Genomic DNA, 16,794 nt, shown 5'->3' with positions numbered 1-16,794 from the left:
AGAAGTATATCAAAATACAATTGTAAGTGGGTGACTTCTTTGGTTTCCTCATCTGCTTGATAATTAAAATGTGTACATAACTATTTTATGAATTTGAGCAAAATCTCATTTGACATCCAGTTTTTGAAACAAACTAGAGAGCTCGTTTGATTTTTATTTTCATTCAATGTAACCCTTCGAAGTGCAGCAAAATGGTATGCGGGCTCGGTATGGCTAGAAAACATAACGCATTTCTCTTCCACACCCTAGTACATTCATCAGTGCAATCACAATCTGTGGCTGAAAGAACTAAATATTTTGAGGGGGGCGAGCGTGGAAAGAGAGGCAAAAAAAAACAACGATAGATTGAAAGCAGCGAATAAATTTGTTTGCCTTTGTAATAAAGGAACAATCATGTTGTGATTTTCATCTGTAATCCGATGTTCTTTTATTGCTATGCCGACGAATACATCTACATCTCTTTTTGAGCCTGATATGCCCCTAGTGTACAATGTATCAAGATTGTAGTTTAATCATAACAGCTGAAATCAAAATTAGAATAAAAAAATAAACAAATCTAATTCACAGATCCCAATACAGAGGTAAGAAAACGAGAAATTGATTTATATAGAGAAGGACCAGAACGAAAATGTCACGCACCACATTTTGGGAAAATTTATCCTGCTAAAATATCCCGCATAACACACCTTTTTTTAAATCTGTTAAGTGTTAAACCTTAATGTGCATTACGAAGTGTGTTATATATCCAAAAGTCAATTTAGATAACAACTTTGCGTAATTGGGTAAAACTTACAGGCCTATTCGTCATGTGATACATATTTATCATGAATATACTAGTAATGTAGACGAGGTTAATGGGTCAATCAATTTTAATACTCAAAAAGTTTTCAAAAGAAATTTAGCTTTGATAAAATGCTGTCCAAACCTCCGAAATTGTAAGTTTTCCATTGCATAAAAAGCCCTCATCAAAACACAATAAGATTCGAAAATTAATAGGAAAAAACACATATATCTGATTGCATTATGCTTAAATCATCAGTTCATTATGTATCATTTGGTAGAGCTCAAGAATCAAATAAGGGGGCACTAATCCCTTACTTGTTTGTTCTAGATTCTTGAACGAAAATGTAAACAATGGCCGAAAGACCTATACAATTGGTTCATGGCTACTGTTAACTATTAATTGACAATTGATATATTAACAATTCAGTAAAGATATGTACAATTTCACCTTACATGAGGCATCATTGCCCCATTAGACAAATTAATGGCAGCCGAATGACCAGCATGAACAAAAATCAGAGCTTGTATGGTTTGCTTGTAAATGTAACTTTTTTTACATGTAAAAACCTCCTGACATATATTACCTTTGCAGATGATGCCATCGATGATGATGTTGAGTAGAAGTCATCATGATACTGACCGCAGAGTTTGAGGTTCTTCAGGTGATTCATCTTACAGATGAACTGAGCGAGATCACGTGATGCAGACGGACGTTCACTGATATTCTCATTGTGATGAAGAATCTCAATCTGATATAATAGTAACATAAAGATGGAATCAAGGTTACTGTACATTAATACGTACACAGAAATGGGGATATAAAAATCAAATCTAGCATGAATACTATTCACGAAACAACACGCCAATCTCATGAATCTAGTATGGCTGCAATCATGGTAATAAACATTATTATCATAATCATGATAATAAAAAATCTTAATGGAAATTGCGTTTTGCATATCTGCTTACATTCCACACTCCGTATTTTTGAAAGTATCGGCCCGATTATTAATTGAAAATACACAATAAAAACTTAAGGTGAAAAATATAGTCGTTTTAGTCAGATTTTAGGTTTTGATAAATAGAATTATTCATTTAATATCAAGAATTGCAAGTGCTTTATGAAACACAATAGCACCAATCAAACCAAGTTGTTGAATAAAATGTTCATAATACTCTATAATTAATTGAACTAAGAAAGGTGCTACTTTAATACCTGAAACATACTTGAAAGAATGAAATAAGATTTACAAGAATAACAATTCAGTAAAGATATGTACAATTTCACCTTAAATGAGGCATCATAGCCCCATTAGATAAATTAATGGCAGCCAAATGAGGAGCATGAACAAAAATCAGAACCTGTATGGTTTGCTTGTTCGGCTTTTTACATGCAAAAACCTACTAACATATACTACCTTTGTAGTTGATGCCATCGACGATGATGTTGAGTAGAAGTCATCATGATACTGACCGTAGAGTGTGAGGTTCTTCAGATGATTCATCTTACAGATGAACTGAGCGAAATCACGTGATGCAGACGGACGTTCACTGAGATTCTCATTGTGACGAAGAATCTCAATCTGATAAAATAGTAACATAAAGATAAATTGGGGATATAAAAATCAAACCTACCATGAATATCATGCACGAAACAACACACCAATTTAGTATGGCTGCAATCATGGTAATACACATTGTTATTATAATCATGATAATAAAAAAATCTTAATGGAAATCGCGTTTTGCATATCTGCTTACTTTCCACATTCCGTATTTCTGAAAATATCGGCCCGATTATTAACTGAAAATAGACGATAAAGACTTAAGGTGAAATATATAGTCGTTTTAGTCAGATTTTAGGTTTTGATAAATAGAATTATTCATTTAATATCAAGAATTACAAGTGCTATATGAAACACAATGGCACCAATCAAACCAAATTGTTGAATAAAATGTTCATAACACTCTATAATTAATTGAACTGAGAAAGGTGCTACTTTAATACCTGAAACATACTTGAAAGAATGAAATAAGATTTACAAGAATAACAATTCAGTAAAGATATGTACAATTTCACCTTATATGAGGCATCATAGCCCCATTAGACAAATTAATGGCAGCCGAATGAGGAGCATGAACAAAAATCAGAACTTGTATGGTTTGCTTGTAAGTGCTACTTTTTTACATGTAAAAACCTCCTAACATATATACCTTTGTAGTTGATGCCATCGACGATGCTGTTGAGTAGAAGTCATCATGATACTGACCGTCAAGTGTGAGGTTCTTAAGATGATTTACCTTACAGATGAACTGAGCGAAATCACGTGATGCAGACGGACGTTCACTGAGATTCTCATTGTGATAAAGAATCTCAATCTGATAAAATAGTAACATAAAGATGGAATCAAGGTTACTGTACATTAATACGTACACAGAAATGGGGATATAAAAATCAAATCTAGCATGAATATTATTCACGAAACAACACACCAATCTAGTATGGCTGCAATCATGGTAATAAACATTGTTATCATAATCATGATAATAAAAAATCTCAATAGAAATCGCGTTTTGCATATCTGCTTACATTCCACACTCCGTATTTTTGAAAGTATCGGCCCGATTATTAATTGAAAATACACGATAAAAACTTAAGGTGAAATATATAGTCGTTTTAGTCAGATTTTAGGTTTTGATAAATAGAATTATTCATTTAATATCAAGAATTGCAAGTGCTATATGAAACACAATAGCACCAATCAAACCAAATTGTTGAATAAAATGTTCATAATACTCTATAATTATTTGAACTAAGAAAAGTGCTACTTTAATACCTAAAACATAGTATAGTATTTATTTCAAACCATATCAAACACAAACAATAGTACAGAATACAACATCATAGAACTCAGAATGATAGGTTTGGGACCCCAGTGAAGCACAGCTTGTTAACGGGGCCCCTTTACATAGTAAGTAACATATTTAGGTAGCTTGTCAAAAGTCCACGCACCGTTCTTCATCGTTCTTCCCGCATCCGGGTTTTCGCTTCGGCTTTCCCGCCCAACGTTCCCTCGTCTTCAAAGGAACGGCCGCCATCAAAGGCCCTTTTATAATGCCACCGTTCTTTTGTTCGTCTTTCCTGCAAGTCTTAATTTCTGTCGAAAGGCCGAAGAATCTATTCTAAATAGCTCCCTCTACGACCAAAACAAATGTGTGCCTTCATCATGTTCATATTGACTGTCGGATCGAGAGTTCGGGTCACTGTTCTGAACTGTGGTTCGCATCTATCGGGTGCATTCATAAAGCCACGGTAGCTTAAAAAAAATCACGCATGTGTCGAAAATCGTTACTGATCTTTCGAATTTGCTGCAATAACCATGAAAACCTCTTTTTTGCAATTGGAAGACAGTCTATTCATGTTTTAGGTGGGAAAATAAGATTCCACATATTTTCGTTTCGTAGGCCCAAGCCATTCGTAGAATTCACGTCGATTTGGAATATTAATTATTCCTCGCATCTCAAACAGGTGTCGAGAACGCCCCCCCCCCCACAAAAAAAAAACAGAAGGAAATAGAATGATAAGATAAATATGACCGGAACAGCTTAGCTCTATTAGGCATAGAAAGATAAAAGATTTGCAAAGATTTATTAGAAACTGTTTTAAATAGTTCTTTCATATTTTTGACGGGCAACCATTTCCCCAGGATAACATATTGTCTCTTAATTTTCTTTATCTCCATGTTTTAAAGAAACGGGACCAAAAGGGATTGTGAAAAGAGGAAAAAGAAACTAAGAGGTCAAAGGGAGAGAAAAGGAAGGGGAAACAGAGAGAAATAAGAAAATAATATTGGGATGGAATAAGAGGGTGAAAAAAATGAAGGAAATACAGTTGAAAGAGTGGAAAAGGCTGGATCCACCCCTGATTTAGATTTACATTTTATTCACCCTATATCGATCCCTCTCGGGGTATGAGAGTACAACATAAAAACAACATATATACAGACTAAAGTATAACTTCATTTAATTGGTTTAACGTATTAAACGTAATGTTCGGAATTGAAGATAAATACCAACTGTGGTAACAATCTGAAAATTTGTTCGATCAGAATCCAATGAAATTTACCAACGAAGTGTTTGTATAAATGAAAAATATTTGCCAAATAGCCCTGTGAAAGAAAGTCGTAAAAGTGCTGAGAAATGAGCGATATAAGCACAGAATTCCATCAAATGTCAGGTATTTTTCGAGGCAATGTTATAATACACTGTCCCACGTATGCTTTTCTGTTTTAGTGATCATCAGAATTATCGATATTGAGCGGCGATTTCATTATTCTACAAAGATAAGTGTATATTAATGTACTAGGTCTAGATTTATGATGAATATACGGAGAGGAAAAGGAAGATAGAGAAAAAAAGGAGACGCAAGAAGAAAAAGAAGGACGAAGGAAAAGCAGTAGGAGACGTATAAGAAGGGCAGGTACGTGGGCAGAAGAACAACAAGAAGAGAGGGAGGAAGGAAAAGAAAGAAGCAGCAGGAAAGGATGAGGTGGAGAAAAAAGAATAATGAAAGACGACAAAGGATATGAAGAAGAAGAAAAAAAGATTTAAAAAAGGAGAAGGAGTAAGAAGAGTAGATGAAGAAGGGAGTGAAGGATGAGAACAAGAAGAATGATAAGATGGAAAAGAAGAATAACGACGGAGAAACAGAAGAAGTAGAAGAGGGGGTGAGTTTGTTCTAAAGTAAAATCAATGTGAGTAGAATTAAATTAATGTTTTTATTTATATTGCACTTGCAGTGATTACATCATTACAATACTAGGATGCCATTATGTTCAATAATTTAAGCTTCAAAATTCGGTAATTCACGGGTGAAGATAAATTATGGGGCCGTAAGCTGCAGGGAGATATGTAGAGTGATATTAGCATTAGGTCATTGCTCTAAAATAGATGGAATGTGATTATTTATTATTAATATTAGTGAGTACACTCCTGGCCAAAAAGCAAAAGCAAATAGGGCCATGATATAAGCTTCTCCATTTAGAGAATTGAACATTATTGACCTTTCAGGATTGCTTGGCATTGATACTCATCGAACTGTTCTTAGTCATTGCCCTGGCCTATGATCATGAAAAAGCAAGATCAGTCACCCGTATAGTAGAGAATCATTGATAATAGCATGCTCAGCGGGTTCGCCACAGAAAACAATGGGAGAGCTAGAAGCTCACAGTCTTGAATTCCCCATATCCGCTGCCGTGATTATTGTCGTAATTTCAATAGATAAACCTACTTCAAAAGACCGTTGGCCCGCCCGATGGGGAATCTTTTGTAATAATGTAGTGTATTAAAGTATGTGTATGCAGTAACTACCGCCCCGACTTCTGTTGTGCTATTTAAAAGATTTCTTTCACCATCATCGAGTAGCGATTAGCGTGTAAAATCGCATAAATTATCTCACAAAACGGATCTAATGTTCATGATTACCAACATCACCATAATCATTACCATTATCTTTCATTTTTTTAATAATAATAATAATAATAGCGGCATATTTACCCAGGGTAGCCACTTCAGTTCCAAAAACTGTTCTGCCAGAGGGCCCTGCTATTATTACCCCGGCTTTAGCACGGCTACCTTGATCTGGCGCTCGAGCATTCCAGGAATTTCTTCCTACCGGGTACCCATTCACCTCACCTGGGATTATATAAAGTATAAAATTGATACTGGAGAACGATTGGAAATAGATAATGAATGAATGGTGATGATAACAGTGATGATGATGGTGGTAATTAGAACTTTGAAGTGATATTAATGGACATGATAATACGAATAATAACATCAGTGATAATGTTGATGATTAAACATTAACAAACGAAGATGATTGGTATATTTCCGGCAATGAACCATGTATAACTTGAGACGCGTTTTTCATTTATCATGTTTGTTATAAAAGGGTTTTCATATCATGATCCTGAAAGACATAGATTATATTTAGTTATCAGAATATCCCTATTCATGTCAGATTGTAAAACATATTAGCTAGCGCTGCACGCTCGCATATTGATTGGTGAGTTATGAAAATTTCAATATTAATTATATTACAAACTAATTAAAATCTCCATTTTATGACAGTTTATCAACAATGATTGTTAAAAATATATCAACTCAGGCATCTTATTCATAATTACAAAAGTGCTTTAAATATATAATATTGACAGATTTCGCGCTCTGATTAGGCTTATTAGATTAATGAATTAATTTATTGATAAATTGTCCCTTTTTCAGAATGGAATATCAAAAAGTTTCATCTCGCGATTTGATAAGAGAAATAGGAAGACAGTCATAATTTTCACATGATGGAATATTGTTCTTCGAATATCCCGGCCCTATGTCAAAACTCAAAGTAATAATAATGAATCATATATGTTCCTTTTTAACTGTGATCCATATCCACTCACAATTAATACAAATCTCAAATTTTCCTCGCGCTCGCTTCGCTTGCTTAGTTATGTATTTACCTTTTTCATGATTACAAAGATTGCTTAGAACTTCTATTCTTCAGGTAGAAAAGTAAATATTTTCAGCTCACGCTTCGCGCTCGCATTATTTGATTGTTGAAATATGTAACGTTTTCATTTACAGATAATTAAAAGTAGCCGTTAACAGATTCTTTTTTATCAGAACGATCAATGCGTACTAAATTCATTCATCTCGTTTAGGATCACAAGCATTGCCAGAATGCTATTTTAGGACAAAATACATGAAATAAAAAAATAAAAATTAGCGCGCGCGCTTCGTGCTCGCACTATTTAGATTAGGCTTGCGAGATTATTTTACATATATTTTTACATTTGATTTAAACGAATAAAGCTTAAAAGTGACACTATTTGGTTTACATATTATGAAGCGCCTTCTCATATTCCAATTTTACCTTAAACGTAAGTATTTTATTTTCAAACGAAATCTATAAAAAGGGTGCAGTTAGGCTCTCATTTTGATTCCAAATAGTCTCATAATTGGGATTAGTTGCAAACACGGTTTTCGAATAGAAGGCACATCGGGGAACATCAAAGTATCAAGACAGTCACCCGCGCTGACAAAGTGATAATCTCCCCTTGACATACCCCTACCAATCAAGAGGTCATCTTTCTATTGAAATCCGCAACCCGTCAGACCACCTCTTTGTTCAAGAATATACGTTAATCTCCCCAATCAAGAATGGGGTAATTTAAATCTACCTTGTCAATGGGGTAAGCCGTTAAATACAGCTTGCAATGCGCTGGCCCATGTCATTTTCAACGTCCGGCTTTCGGGGAATTAAAATGAGCATCAAATGGGTAGTTTTCTTGTTCTCGTTTTGACCTCATACTAGAACCTTGATTTTGTTTCTTTTCGTAATGTGCATTTTGATATGGTTTCCATTATATTTCTTAACATTTCGACATTTAATGTAGTTTAATGCTTGCCTTTATAAAGAGCAATATTACATAAAACCTATTTGGCGAAGCAGATTATAACATAACGTTCGACTGATATTTTATCAACACATTTTTAGATTAACCAAGTAACTTCCCTCTTTATAGGTCTACTCTTAATGTGAACATTTGAGTTATATTTATTGCCTACCAACTCTGTTTACCAGGCTAAAGTGAAGGTCCTCATTTGTGTATGAACGACATGTTCTCATTAAAATACATGTTGTGAGTTTCAAATAAAGGGGGCACACTTGTGTAAAAATGGCATATTTACATTAACAAATTTGATAAAGGCTCTCAAAGGGGGGGGGGCACACGGACCGGATGATCCCCCCCCCCCCCCCGGATTCACTACATAACTGTACTCTTTGATGTGCAGAATATAGATCCCCGTATAGACCCACTGACTTCTAGAGGTCACAAAATAGAACACAATACTTTTGAGAGCCCAACTATTGTTCAAAATAAATACGGCGCTGATTGTATTGTGTTACTCCGGCAGGATCCGCACCAGCATGCACTCCATTCTTGTTGATCTAGTATGCTAAATACCTCGGTCACATTTGTTCTAAGGCGAGTCGAAAACAGTCATTTTAACAGTTTTTGGACCTGCTAAATATAGGTTTTAATAAAATGAATAAAACGGCTGTTTTCGACTCGCTGTATGGCCGCCGTAGAGCAAATGTGACCGAGGTATTACCATTTTCTGTACGTTAATTTATTGTTTGGTGCATATTTAAATATGCAAGCTATACAGAATGCAGCTATACGATTAACAGGTGAAGTACAAAGTTGGAAGGGAAACTAGGCCAAAGAGGCTTTCGTATTACTAACTTTACGTCGGTAAATTATGTTTACCTTAGACACTGGGAATCTAATTCGCAATAATTTGACATACACACATTGCAGATTAATTTAAATATTTGATAGAAGAAACCAACGGCAATATACACGTATTGTTCAAGCCAAACGTGAAGGTTAAAAACGAATAGGTATAGAAAAGATTTAGAAAAATTCAAAGGAAGAAATAAAGTTGGATGAAAAAGGAACCATCAGAATTAAGTTGACAAAATTGAATATTATAAGTAGAACAGGAAAATTGAAAGAAATAATTAAGTCCCCTCCCCCCCCCCAGCGGACTGGTTTGAAGGGGTGGGGTCACCATGCATAAAATCATGGTACTTGTTGAGGCCTCAGCCCCAGACCCCCCTTCGGTTATGTGGCTCCAGGATGGTAATCAAGAACACTAGGTCACAGAGCACTCTAGATCACAGGGGAAATTTATATAAGAGAATAAAGACGGATCCCAGGTATAAAGATTTTATAGATTTTCCTGTCCAATATCATGTCGGAGTCACTTAAATGTGTTAATTTGCATTTTCATTCACGCGATATTTTTCATCGGTCATTAAAGTGTAGAATGTGATTAATAGAAGACGCTATAATTCCTTTATGAACACTCAACTTTATTCATGGTCAAGACTACCTCAACTTTGATAATTTCAATATTCATTTTTAAGTGCTTTTGATTTCGTTCGAAGATGTTTGTAATGGTTTTAAAAAGTAACGAAAGTACCTTTTGTTCTGAATTTCGGGCAATGAAATTCAAGGATTGTGCATTTAAGCTACAATGACCGATATGACAGCTTGAGCATCCATTTTATTTTTAAAGTTCAAATAAATTATATTTTATTCGTTTGTTTTGCACGGCATCTGTATTATGTGTGAATATATAAGTTTCTAGAATTCAAATGTTTAAACAAATGCAGTGGCGTACCTAGGATTTTCCACAAGGGGGGGGGGCAAAATCGCCCAAAAAGAGTCCTCAAAAAAGGACATTTCACAGCAAAAACGAATTGACAAGAGGGCTAAATAAAACATAGACCTATGTTAAGCTCAGATTTGATTTTCAACGCTGCCCTTAGTTTTCAGCCTTTTTTTTCCACCAAAAAACGTTTGCATTTTATGTTTTTAGTGTTGTTTTTTCACAGTAGCGTTTCAGTGTATTGCTTTAAACGCCATCATTTTTGGACCCAGGTATGATTTATATTGCATCTTTTGCGTGGGGTTCTGCATTTTGTTTACAAAGATGTTAAGGTCAATTCCATATCTTTCCTTTTCACCCGACAATGCTGACTGTGCGGGCTCAGTGTGATGAAAATAATCTTACCCTCGCCTGAACACTTACTTTCAGAAATTCAATTTCTTAACGGTATGTTCTTCAAAATTAAACCACATGCTCGTGCTAAAGGGCTAAAGCTTAATTGTTCTATTAAAGAAATGAAATCTAAATCTTATTGAATTTTGTCATATACTGAAACCCGAAACGAAAAATTATCAAAAAAATGTGAAAGCATAACTTTTGAAAATGTATACTCCACTGAACTACGCACACCGATACAAGGACACAACGATATCCAGAACAGTGACTAGAGATCGCTCGTTTAATAGTTTGCCTAAGACGTCGATATCGTGGACATAGAGGGCGCTCATGCAGAAACATCTTTTCGGAGAGTCAACCGGGGTGTCAAAAGAAAAGATAAAAGCGCACGCTTCCGTTTTCGCTGCAAAAGGGAACGCTGTCGTCTTAAATGGCAAGAGCACTGACCCGTAGGAAAGAAAAATGGACAATGGCACGCTGAGCGGGTTCGCCGCAGAATATGAAGGTAAAAACGCACGCACACCTTTGACAAGCCGCCTTACAATGGGTGTAACTTATATGTAACTTAAGAATAAATGATTCGACAGTATAACAAAAGGGGTAGCTTATAAAAATAGAGATGTTTCAGCTTGCCTAGGGTAACCCTATTAACAGCCTAAATGAAGCAGGGCCAGGACATTCCCCAAAGCATCCTACAACCTCATTCATTAAAATCGGTCAAAATTTGTGAGTGCATAAAAAATGCTTAGGAAACGACACCTCACCAAATGAACAGGAGCCCCAAGAAAACCGAAACACCACCCTTTTTGACCCCTGTATAGACAACCTCTAATAATAAACACAGACATGACCCCCCCCCCATACACACCCGATTAAAAATGCACGCACACACCTCTCACACACATACACCCTCACACACACACATGGAGACCTCACTCATTGCAATCTGCTTCATGATTTATACATTCATATCCGACCGCAATCTGTCGAAGAGATGCTTTTTACACAATGTTTTAAATCGGGACAGAGCCAGGCTATTTCTAATGTCATGAGATAACTTATTCCATTCTTTAACACAAACTATTCTAAATGAATTTAAAGCAGTTTGGGTTCTTGCTAATGGCTGATGGAGAAGGTTTCTTTGACGAGTATGATAATGATGGATGGAAGAATTTTCAACAAACACATAAGACAAAAATGCATTCTGGCGTGATTGACACTTAAACATAAATGTGACACAGTTAAGAGATACCAATTCATCAAAAGGTAAAATTTGCAGTTGTAAAAACAAAGGAGTGCTTGGCGATCTATAATCCGAATATGTTATGTATCTAACAAGTTTTCTTTGAAGAACTTGCAATTTATGTATATGAGTCTTATATGTGTGCCCCCAAGCAACATTACAGTACGTCAAATGAGGCATGACAATAGCATTATATAAAGTAACAAGTGTCTGCTGGGGGAGGAAATAACGAAGTTTGGATATCACTCCAACACAACGAGAAACTTTAGTACATACATTATCAAGGTGGTTTTTCCAAGATACATATTCATCAACCGTAACACCTAGAAATTGCACATGTTGACTGCAATTGATCTGTTCATTGCCAATAACTAAGTGATGATTATCATCAGGGATTACCCTCCCTCTAGACCTAAATAATACACATTGTGTTTTACCTGTATTCAATAACAGTTTGTTACTACAAAACCATGCATAGAGTTTACAAATTTCAGAATTAACTGACTGCATAAGAGTGTGAATGTTCTTGTGAGAATATAATAAACAGGTATCGTCAGCAAAAAGAGAATAGGTAAATATTTGAGACGAATTGATGATATCATTAATGTAAATCAAAAACAACAATGGACCAAGGACAGATCCCTGTGGTACACCATAGTTTACATTACTTAATTGTGATTTGGCGCCATTAATATACACAAATTGTAGTCTGTTTTCTAGGTAACTTCTAAACCAACTTAAGGCTATACCTCGAACGCCGTAATATTCAAGTTTTCTTAGAAGTATATCGTGGTCAATTGTGTCAAATGCTTTTGACAAGTCTAAAAATATTCCAAGGCAATACTTCCCATCATCAATTGAAGTAACTATTGCATTTACCAAATTTAGAACACCCATGCTAGTTGAACAATTTTTACGGAATCCAAATTGCTGGGGTATCAAAATTTCATAGGTGTTCAAAAAGTCATTCAATCTTTTGTAAACTATTTTCTCTAGAATCTTTGAGAATATTGGCAACAATGCAATGGGTCTATAATTCTCAATGCATTTTCGATCATTCTTTTTGTATACTGGAACCACTTTTGCTATTTTCATTTTGTTGGGAACCACCCCTTGAATCAATGATTTATTGAATATGTCACAAAGTGGATCTGCAATAACATGAATACAATCTTTTACAATTCTAGGGGAAATATCATCTGAGCCAGGTGACTTGGATGAGTTTAAAGTACAGACAAAGTTAACAATCTCATGCACAGATGTTGGTCTAAAGAATAAAGATTGGTTATCCTGGTGCAACAGATATTTTTCAAAGGAAGTTTGCATAGGGGGAATTTCTCTACTAATGCTTGCAGGCAAATTAATAAAATACTTATTGAAATATTCTGCTTTATCTGAGTTTGATTTTAAGTGTATATTTCCATGGTACATTTCATTTGGTATGGGATCACGTTTTCCCCTACCAAGTAAATCATTAATATGATTCCAAGTCTTCCTAATGTCCCTCTGAGTATTTCTAAAGGCATCATCATAATAGTTTTTTTTTTATTATTGCGGATTAAATTTGTCAAAGTGTTTTTATAGCCTACGTATGTTCTTCTATTCTCCTCATTCTTATGTTTAATATATTTGAAGTAAAGTTTGTTTTTATGATTTATAGACTTTAGGAGACCTTGGGTGATCCAAGGTTTCTTGCATTTCCTTTTCTTACTCAATTTAACTAGAGGAAAATGAAATTCATACAGGTTACTGAATGTGCTTAAAAAATGATTGTAACTATCATCTGCACTATCGAGATTATAAAGAGAAGACCAATCAGTCACAAGAAGATCTTGCTTAAATTTTTGAACTCTTCCACTTGTAATCACACGTGTATATGATATATCATTTACATTTTCCTTTGAAAAAGACTTGCCTTTATTAATGGTGAAAATGGGCATATGATCAGAAAAATCTGAGCAAAAGATTCCACTATCAAAAACATCTTGAATACAATTGGTGAAAATATTATCTATTAGTGTTGAAGTCAAAGGAGTAATTCGAGTCGGTTTTGTTATCAAAGCGAATAATCCAAAAGATGATAAGAAATCTACAAAGTCCTTTACTTTGCCATCAGAATCAAAATTTATCAAATTTATATTAAAATCACCCATAAGATAGACATCTTTCTTTTCTCTTCCAATGATTTGCATATGATGATCAAATGATTGAATAAATGAAGGAATTTTGTTATCAGGAGCTCTATATACGCAACCAACAAGGGATTTCACGTTATCAATTATTATTTCTGCGAAAACACTTTCAAAACCAGCAAATTCTCCTGATAAGTCATTACGCAACTGGTAATCAATGCCATCTCTGATGTATAATAATACCCCACCACCTCGTTTATTGGATCTACAAATTTGTAAAAGAGAATAACCAGGAATGCCAAACATACATGTATTTGTTGTTTGCTTGAACCAGGTTTCTGAAATACCAACAACTGAAAATTTGTGATTCATACTTGATAAGAAAACCACAATATGTTCATAATTCTTAAAAAGACTTCTCGAATTAACATGCAAGATAGAAACTTTATTAATATCTTTACATCGAAAATCACTACAGTTTATATACTTGCAATCACTGACTACACTATCAATGTGATCTTGGAAGTTATTATTCATGAGAAAAACTAAAGTTTGGATAGTAAACCATTAAGTTTAACAAAAGATAAAGATCCAAATCATTGAGAAGATGTAAGCCACAAAACAAACAAACAAACAATTGGAATCGTTGAGGAACCTCCACATACATGTAGACACACACACAAACCAGCCTCACCAGCACACACACAACATGAGATATAAAAAATAAGAATAGTATATATATACAGAAAACATGATAAAATGCAGCGTAATCGTACATGATCACACAATAATGAAGGAAAAAAGAGAATAAGAGCAAAAGAATTAATTTAAACCTCTGGGAGTGATAGAAAAAAAAATTATAAGGTTGAAACTTCTCGAAGGGAAGAAAAGGCTCTCTTCATAGAAATCCCCTCCTCATTCGTCTTCAAGGCAGCCATGATTCTACCATCGACTGACCAGGCTGCCTCAACCTTCGGATGGTTAGAAAGTTTCAAGAGGATCTGATGATTTGCTTTCGTCAAGTCCTCCTGGATGGATATGCCTGATCCTTTGAGTCTACGTCTATCCTTCATCAGGGCTGCCTTTTTTCTGTAGTTGGTTAACTTGACCAGGATTGGGCGGGGCTTCTTCGAATCCGCTCTTGGCCTCCCTGATCGATGAGAACGGTCAATGTCGACAGAGGAGATTGGGCATGGAAGATGGTCCGACACTGCCTTGATGACGAGTTGGTCAGTATCTTCTCCTTTCTTCTCTGGGATTCCGAATATACGCACAGAATTTCTCCGGCTGTATTGCTCGAGATCATTCACACGTAAATTGTAATGCTCCACCTCCTCCGTTAGCTTCGTCAGGGATGTAGAAAGAGACTGAACTTCTGCCTCCTTGCGATCCAGCTGATTCCGTAAATCCATCAACTCAGCTTCCTGCCTCTCTATCCTATCTTCACTTGCCTTGATCCGCTTGGTAAGAATCTTTTCCACACACTTCTCTAGGGCCTTGACAAATTCATCCTCACAGAAGAGCCTCTTGAGGATGGAAGACATGTTATTAGGGTCTTGATCAAGACTAACTTCAGCGCATAGACCTTGAGCTGCCATGGTACAGCAATATATCAAAATAAGTGAGGATGGAGGAGAGCGAGATAGGCAGTGAAATAGGCAGACAAGATGAAGGGAAAATGTGCAGGAAATTACATATCACTTACACAGAAAGACATTAGTGGGCATGTAGAGTACAACAGATGGTTTGGGATGAAAATATATCCTCAAAAACGCTAAGAAAAATCCACATTCTGCCCAGTTCAAACTTTATGAGAGTTGTTCCAGCATGTCCCAGAGGCTTAAAAGTTTGGTTGTCCAGATTTACATAATCAATTACTAAAGGAAACAGACCGCTTTTCAAGTTGTTGGCAGAGGTTAATCAAAAGCTGCTCTCCTGCTCTCCATATTATGAAAGAATGAAATAAGATTTACAAGAATAACAATTCAGTAAAGATATGTACAATTTCACCTTACATGAGGCATCATTGCCCCATTAGACAAATTAATGGCAGCCGAATGAGCAGCATGAACAAAAATCAGAGCTTGTATGGTTTGCTTGTAAATGCAACTTTTTTACATGTAAAAACCTCCTAACATATATTACCTTTGCAGATGATGCCATCGATGATGATGTTGAGTAGAAGTCATCATGATACAGACCGTAGAGTGTGAGGTTCTTCAGATGATTCATCTTACAGATGAACTGAGCGAGATCACGTGATGCAGACGGACGTTCACTAAGATTCTCACTGAGATGAAGAATCTCAATCTGATATAATAGTAACATAAAGATGGAATCAAGGTTACTGTACATTAATACGTACACAGAAAAGGGGATATAAAAATCAAATCTAGCATGAATATTATTCACGAAACAACGCACCAATCTAGTATGGCTGCAATCATGGTAATAAACATTAATATCATAATCATGATGATAGAAAATCTTAATGGAAATCGCGTTTTGCATATCTGCTTACATTCCACACTCCTTATTTTTGAGAGTATCGGCGCGATTATTGGACCCGAGCTTGCAAACAAAATTAATAGTCCCAACGCACATTTTACAGATTACCTCACAGATCCAAATCAAGAATCTCTTTTTTTAACCCCAACAAACCCCTCCGAAATAATCACTATTGTTCGTTCCCTTCATAATTCTAGATATTCTGGTTGCGATGGCATTAACATGTCTCTTCTTAAGCAAATAATCCACCCTCTTGCTAGCCCTCTTACTCACATATTTAATAACTCCCTATCCCAAGGTGTTTTTCCAGACTTATTCAAAATTGCAAAAGTTAATCCAATCTTTAAAAAAGACAACCCTCACGAAATAAGTAATTACCGTCCCATTTCCTTACTTCCAACAATATCTAAAATTCTCGAAAAAATAGTTTACACAAGACTTTATAAATTCATAAACAAATACAACATTCTAAATTGTAATCAATATGGTTTT

The 16,794-nt window shown here is 35.4% G+C and overlaps 1 protein-coding gene across 1 annotated transcript in view; it reads right to left on the bottom strand.

Annotated features, from left to right (window-relative positions):
• Nucleotides 1-16,794, bottom strand: part of LOC121414346 — a 68,969-nt gene that overhangs the window by 6,053 nt on the left and 46,122 nt on the right. Inside the window, exons 8-11 of the mRNA XM_041607495.1 lie at nucleotides 15,940-16,104; nucleotides 2,998-3,162; nucleotides 2,202-2,366; nucleotides 1,368-1,532 (exon numbers count right to left, since the gene is read on the bottom strand). Of these exons, the coding sequence (XP_041463429.1) occupies nucleotides 1,368-1,532; nucleotides 2,202-2,366; nucleotides 2,998-3,162; nucleotides 15,940-16,104 (660 nt within the window). The remainder of the gene's footprint in view (nucleotides 1-1,367; nucleotides 1,533-2,201; nucleotides 2,367-2,997; nucleotides 3,163-15,939; nucleotides 16,105-16,794) is intronic.

The sequence above is a fragment of the Lytechinus variegatus genome, chromosome 4, assembly GCF_018143015.1.
Source record: "Lytechinus variegatus isolate NC3 chromosome 4, Lvar_3.0, whole genome shotgun sequence".
NCBI classification, from domain to species: domain Eukaryota; kingdom Metazoa; phylum Echinodermata; class Echinoidea; order Temnopleuroida; family Toxopneustidae; genus Lytechinus; species Lytechinus variegatus.
This window is presented reverse-complemented; position numbering and strand designations above follow the sequence as displayed.